The sequence below is a fragment of the Oncorhynchus keta genome, chromosome 2, assembly GCF_023373465.1.
Source record: "Oncorhynchus keta strain PuntledgeMale-10-30-2019 chromosome 2, Oket_V2, whole genome shotgun sequence".
In the NCBI taxonomy this organism is placed as follows: domain Eukaryota; kingdom Metazoa; phylum Chordata; class Actinopteri; order Salmoniformes; family Salmonidae; genus Oncorhynchus; species Oncorhynchus keta.
In genome coordinates, this window is record NC_068422.1 from 36059758 (window position 1) to 36067300 (window position 7543).

General features: G+C 40.5%; 1 protein-coding gene across 2 annotated transcripts in view; it reads right to left on the reverse strand.

Annotated features, from left to right (window-relative positions):
- LOC118399926 (glutamate receptor ionotropic, delta-1-like) overlaps positions 1–4549 on the reverse strand; it is a 464169-nt gene extending 459620 nt beyond the window's left edge. For both annotated transcript variants that reach the window (XM_035796154.2, XM_052476005.1), the window contains exons 1-2: positions 4174–4549; positions 649–804 (exon numbers count right to left, since the gene is read on the reverse strand). In XM_035796154.2, coding sequence (XP_035652047.1) covers positions 649–804; positions 4174–4252 — 235 coding nt within the window. In that variant the 5' untranslated portion in view covers positions 4253–4549. The remainder of the gene's footprint in view (positions 1–648; positions 805–4173) is intronic.
- Between the last annotated feature and the right edge of the window lie 2994 nt (positions 4550–7543).

Below are 7543 nucleotides of genomic sequence, written 5' to 3' on the forward strand. Positions count from 1 at the left end.
TTCAAATGTAATACCTGGGGGTTATTTCAGGGCTACAATGTTCCTATTCTGTGAAACATTGCAGAGGTCTTTTGTATTTCTGGCTTTCAACATAGATAAGGTTGATTGTACGGAAGTTTAATACATCAATTGGTATTTCAATGCAGGAACTGTAAGAGGTGTAATTGAATTCACATCTGAATGACAATGAGAAATACCTTATTATAGATCAGGTAATACTACTATGTGTGCACTTTTGTAAGGGAGTAACTATTCAAGGCCATTGTGAAAGGATGCAGTGGACTATAGGTTGCTGAAGGAGAGAGACATACACATATGTAGCAGACCCCTTGCTATTAGGCCTTGGTTTATTTCATGATGGCATCTACATTCTTAGGCTGATCGTGTGAGTATGGAGGTCTAAGATCATAATTAGCAGATATTACACCAAACTATGAAAACAAGAAATGGGAGGAGTTTAAAAATAAATAATACAAGCACAATGCCTGCAAATATTTGACCATGGTAAGAGGATAAGTATCCCTCGCGCTATTATGTCACTGACGTCAGAACTAACCACACAACTGAAACGGTGTCCCCAGCTCTAGGGAATGAAATATAACAGCAAAGCAATCCATTTCTAAAATTATTCTGCTGGATATCACTTACCTTCCTGCACTGCTTGAAATGGGTTGTTAGCCTCGATACGTTTTACAGAGTGGGTGATTTTCTCGCTTTGTAGAATGTCGTCGTTGAGGCTTAGGTCAGAAATGGCAAGTTGAAAAATTTCGTCATCCCTGACAGCGTTTTCCTCAAATATGGCACCTGTTGGAGAAAAAAAATCTATGTAAGCTTACTTTATGGCGGGAAAATAAACTGTGAACTGTGGCCATGTTTTGGGATTTTTTTATTCACCAACAGGTTCATTTGATCCATCATTGTAGGCCTATTCGTTTATAACATGATGATGCAGTTTACACTGGACCCCCTTATTGATTGTTCACTGTGGTATTTGCGCCATTTGGATGTGTAGGCTAAATATAATTTAGGCTAGGCTACATTTTTACTGAAGAGCCTAACCTTGTCAAAAGTTCCTGATGTATAGTTAATACTGTAGCAACTCTAACACAGGTGGGATTCTTTCTAGAAATTGAACTTTTGTTGGTTTGGTGTTTTGCCCATGTATTAGCAGCAAAAATAAAGACATAACGCGTTTAAATGCTAGCAGATGCAATTAACTAGCTCTTCATACCTGTGTGCATTCCCATTTCCTAGTCACCGTGTGCCTATAGACATGTGACCAATGACCCAACATAGGGCCCTCTAGTGTACAAAAGAAGTAAAAACAGACAGAAAAACTATAAACAACACCCCCACATAAGTAGGCCACGTTCACATTTAAATATAACTCAGTACCACTGTGAACGCTGTATGTAGGCCTATAACTTTTTTGTGCCAAGCTCTATGCCATTCAATTGAGCGCCTTGCCGTGCATTTCAGGACCTTGGAGAGCGGCAGTAGACCTACATGGTCACAAACGCTGGCTGTATAGTACTAGCCTACAGCTCTGGAAATTATGAATGGGATTTGTTTCACATACTGTATGGACCTGAGAGCAAAGGCTCCTCGCTATGTAGCCTCACAATAGGCTACATTTCAGGACCTTGAAAGAGGCAAAGCCTACAGGGATTACATTCGGATCCCATGAAGCTGAGCACAGACGTGTGTTGTGGAGGGAAACATAGAGATAAACAATCTATGTATCTATGAAAGCTATAACCTCAAGAGGAAAAGTTGAGTGTCAGTTGCATCTCTTTGGCTGGTGTCTTTTGAGGACAGCGTATAGTACGCTGTAGTACAGTGGATTACATACAGACGATGTCATTGAGTGAAGTAATATGACAAGCCTACAAAATAAAGGGACGATATACTTTAGAGACATGATTTATTCTGACATTGAAGGCAAGTGTATGCCATTTAAGACATTAAAGACATGAGTGTAGCTTCCGTTAAATTCCCCAGCACTATTTTTGCGAGAGAGAGAGAGACCATTGCACTTCAGCATTTGTCGGACGCAGGCACATTCAAAAAAAGAGAGGTAACCCAATACTGCAAACACAGATATTCCCATGAACCAAAAGTGTTGTGCAAGACAATAGAAAGTGGCATGATTAATTGTAATGTCAGGGTTATCTGGGTTATTAGTGTTATTGGGGTCTACTAAAAGCATATTGGAATTTCCATGGAGAATGACGCAGAAGAGAGAGAGAGAACTTACTGCTCATATGATAAGTACAAAGTAATGGACATATTTAAGGGAATACAGCAGTAGCCAATGACCTGTTATTGAAAGGTGGTGCAAAAGTGCAATAGCATGTGTCACACATTATCACTGTGCTCGAATCGAATCTATTTGGCTTGAGAATCAGCCAATGTGCCTGTTATATATTGAAAATATGCCCATCCGTTACTCTTGCAAAGAAATACCATATATTTGCATGTGTGTCCCTCTGTGCATCCTCTGTGAATTCTAGAAAGATTTTAACCCACTTAAATCCCAACATTTATCCATGTTTTCACTATCATTTTAAAGCACGAGTTATTTTGATGCTTTGACAAAGTCATTTCTGCAGATTGCCCACTGGGCACACACTGGTTGAATCAACGTTGTTTCCACGTCATTTCAATGAAAATGTGTTGAACCAACGTGGAAAAGATGTTGTATTGACTTCTGTGCCATTTATTTAATGTGATTAATGACAAGATTTAAGGTAAAACAATTATATGTTCCTCATTTTAAGGTCAACCATTTTATGTGAACTTAACTTTCGTTTTTAAAATAGGAAAACGATTCCCTTTTAAATAATAATGTAAACAAAGTATTGAACATCTAATAGTCATTTTTACATTTGACATGTTTTTGTCATTTAGCAGAAGCGCTTACCCAGAGCGACTTAAAGTAACGAGTGCATACATATTCATACTTTTTCGTACTAGTCCCCCGTGGGAATCTAACCCACAATCCTGGCATTGCACGCACCATGCTCTACCAACTGAGCGAAACGGGATTATAGTCAAATCATAGTGTAAAAACAGGTGAACTGATTCTACTCTTTTTGGCAATTTTCGGGTGTTCTGTGGTGGGAAACTGGGCGGGTTGAGCATAATACGTCAACCCTGTTACCAACAGGCTAGAAATGTTAACAATTTCATTTTTTTTGTGAAGCTTGCCTTCAATTGCCCCTCCCGTTTTCACAGAACAAGCTTCTATTCTCTGTCACAATGGCATTTATGTCTGATTTAAGATGAATTCGTCAACCCTGTGGTCAACCATGTTACTTTATTTGGTACTTAATAGGCACGTACTATATATTTTCTTTTTTTATTTAACCACTTGAGATGGGAAAATACTTGTTTTTTTTCCCCTTACCAAGTTGCACTACTCAAAAGGCACCTAAATTGGAACGACCCGGTTATAGGCGTAGTTCCGTTTATAATTTGTATTTAGTGGACATCGGGCATCAATTTAAATCCTGCCATCTCTTTTTAACATCCTATAACATCCCTAGTTAATCTATCTCCCCAATACAATGACGACTCGTGCTTTTTATGTGTTGGAAAACTCTGGCAGATCAAACGAGCATAAACTGACAGAAAAGCTCCCTCGAGGTTTAGGCTACATAAACCAGTGTAATACCAGAAGCCTACTGCATCTCTCACAATGAAACCCCGTCTATAGTATTGATATTGTGATCACGTTCCATTGAAAGGTAAGGCAAGCGGTCCGGTTTAGGAGGTGGAGGGCTAAACAAACCGTGAACCACATACGGGACTATTGATTCCCCAAAAGCTGATGGGGAAAATCATCATCAATGTCTTATCGACATTTAAGACATCGATATATTCCATGCACTTTCTCTGATAGCCTAAAAAAATCCTACACCAAGATGGAAATCGAGCTATGTTCAGGAAATTAGCCCAATATTGACTACATCCAAACTTTCAGTTTACATTTGACGCAGTCAAAATAGATTAGGCATATTTATCCCGTAAACTATCCCCGAAGCTGCCCTTCATGCTCTACAGTTTTTATGCGCATCGCATGCATTTGTCTACGCTATACAAAGTATTGATTCTAGATGTTTCTGCAGCACGTCTCACTACAACCCGCGCATAGCTATCCAGGGTGATTACCAATATGAATGATGGAGTCCGCTCCGGCAGAATTGCATTGCAATATCCACAGAGAAAGGCAGATCATCAGCAACTCCATCTCCGGCTTTTAGCGAAGCAGCTCATCCAAGCATTCTCGGCTGTCCGACAATCAATTGGGGCACCACAAACAATGTCCAAAAACGCTGCAAATCACAACTATCGTTCAGAAGCCTCAAAACGCAGGAAACACTAAAGAAAAAGTAACAACTATAATTATAACAGGGGAAATAACTATTTAAAACGGAAAGTGAAGGGGAAATAAGGGAAGAAAGGTTGGGAACCCCGTTATTATATTCAAAGACAGATAGTGAGCCTGGCGTTCCTTCTCTCGCTCTCGCCTTCTCCAGCGCTCACGGTGTCTAAAAGCATGGCAAGCTGCAAAAATGCTGAGGGACACCCCCCCCCCTACTCTCTCACACACACACCGCGCGCGTGCGCGCGCACACACACACACACCTTCTAAATAAAGCATTCGCTCGTTTGCCCGACCCACGTGACTGCAGAGACTTCACGTCTCGGTGCTGTCTGGAGAAGCCGGGTAAAATAGAATTTGTTCTAACCGGAGAGAGACGCGGGCAGAGCGCAGTGTTTTTATTTTAGAGTAGTGGCCGATGAGGGCTGATAGACACAACTATACAGTCAGTGTATGCTTGGATGCAGGTTACTAAATTCATGCAAACGCCTAATTCATTGCGGTAGGCCTACACGATAAACATTGGTAGTCTGATTGAAAATTATATGGTTCTGCAAGTAAGTTTTATGACCCACGCAAAACAAAATATTATGATTTACAAGGTATGATTTAATATAGGATAATGTCAAGAGAAGACGCGGGCGAAGATGTTGAGCCGAAGAAGATCCATAAGGTGATCACCGGTGAAAGGTGATGGATAACGGACAGACGTTTGACAGACCTTGTCATTTTTCAGCGCAGATGTTACGGTCATAGGAAACAGCAAGCGAAAAACCCTAATTGACTTGGTAACAGTGGGATTTGATGAAGTGGGGATTGAGGAACTTCAAACATTTGATGCAAATTAAGTCAGATGATTATGCCTTTATGCTTTGTTTGACTGACTGCTAGTTTGATCTCTTCACAAAACGCCGAACAAGCGAATTAAAATGTGCCACTTCTGTGGCGACATTGTTGAATGCCTATATGCTAATACCTGAGGATTAATTAATCAATGTCATGTCATATTGAACCAAATCCAATTTTATGCAGGTTTACAATTCCATGGATTTAACAGGATGGGGTTAAATTATGCATGACAATTTATTTAATTGTTATTTTACCCACTCACGAGGACAGCTGCTGAGAAGAAATATCAAGTGCCAGATGAATATGCACGATAGGCATAATCTTACAATTAAAGGATATTTCTTGTGACTGAGCATAAACGGAAATCTCTCTTAATTGTTTGGTTAGGTTTACCAGGTTCATCAGCTTTCAGCACCACTGGAGTGGACAGCGCCCTCAGAAAACGCCACAGGGACCGCTTGACTGAACGAGGAGTGATCACTTTGTAGATGGCGGACAACGACGCAGGAATTCATGCGGCATTAATTGCTGTTTAAATAACTTATTGTGTTGTCTAAAATATAAATAATGTTAGATAAGATACATGTCATAACTTCAATGGCGGCAGGGTAGCCTAGTGGTTAGAGCGTTGGAAGGTTGCAAGTTCAAACCCCCGAGCTGACAAGGTACAAATCTGTCGTTCTGCCCCTGAACAAGGCAGGTAACCCACTGTTCCTAGGCCGTCATTGTAAATAAGAATTTGTTCTTAACTGACTTGCCTGGTTAAATAAAGGTAAAAACAAATAAATAAATAAAATATAATTTGGTCTAACTTGCATAGTAGCCTACTAGACTGGAACATTAACCAAGCTCGCCCAGCTGTAGGTTACATTCACCACAGTCATTCAACCACCTCTACGGCTGTCATATTGCATGTATTACCCACCTAACTTCCACCCTGTCCATCCGGAACGGAACACAGACATCCATGCACCAATGCCCTAAAATTCAGTTCAAATTGCATCTCACATACCGCCCCTACTGGCCACTCTGTACAATGACTGCACCTGCGTATTCCCTGCTCATCTTTCCGTGCACCGAGGAGCATAATAAAACACCAGAATCATTGTATTATTTATTTTTCAGACACATTCAGTGGTTGATTATGTGACAGGGTGAGAGGAGAGGGACAATACATTAGGTAAGGTGATTGAAGGTTACTGAAGAAGATTGCTGCATGCAGCTTTACTGAGAAATAGCTGGTTCTGTCAACCTCGGAGGATTAAACGAGCCCACTCAAGTTAACACCATCATTGAATGAATGACTTTAAATGTATTAGGACACTCAATTATTGAAACATTTGTTAAACTAAGATATACACATTCATAATATTTCTTATTTGGTTTTAAGGGAGACTTACGTAGAACCTGTTTCCCAGACCCAGATTAAGCCCATTGCCCCTTGATTTTCCCCACATTTTGTTACATCACAGCCATATTCTAAAATGGATTAAATTATAATATCCCCCATCAATCTCCACACAATACCTCATAATGACAAAGCGAAAAAACAGGTTTGTAGATATTTACATAACTATTCAGACCTTTGCTATGAGACTCAAAATTGAGCTCAGGTGCATCCTGTTTTCATTGATCATCCTTGAGATGTTTCTACAACTTGAATGGAGTCCAACTGTGGAAAATTCAATTGATTGGACATGATTTGGAAAGGCACACACCTGTCTATATAAGGTCCCACATTTGACAGTACATGTCAGAGCAAAAACCAAGCCATAAGGGCAAAGGACATGTCCGTAGAGCTCAGAGACAGGATTGTGTCAATGCACAGATCTGGGGAAGGGTACTAAAACATTTCTGCAGCATTGAATGTCCCCAAGTACACATTGGCCTCCATCATTCTTAAATGGAACAAGTTTGGAACCAACAAGACTCTTCCAAGAGCTGGCTGCCCGGCTAAACTGAGCAATCGTGGAAGAAGGGCCTTGGTCAGGGTGGTGAACAAGAACCCGATGGTCACTCTGACAGAGCTCTAGAGTTCATCTGTGGAGATGGGAGAACCTTCCAGAAGGACAACCATCTCTTCATCACTCCACCAATCAGGCCTTTATTTATGGGCAGGTGTGATGCTACTGTGAAATTGCAGAGCGCCAAATTCAAAATACAGAATACTCATAATAAACATTCATAAAATACACAAGTGTTATACATCGGCTTAAAGATTAACTTCTTGTTAATCCGGCCGCTGTGTCAGATTTCAAAAAGGCTTTATGGCGAAAGCATACCATGGGATTATCTGAGGACAGCGCC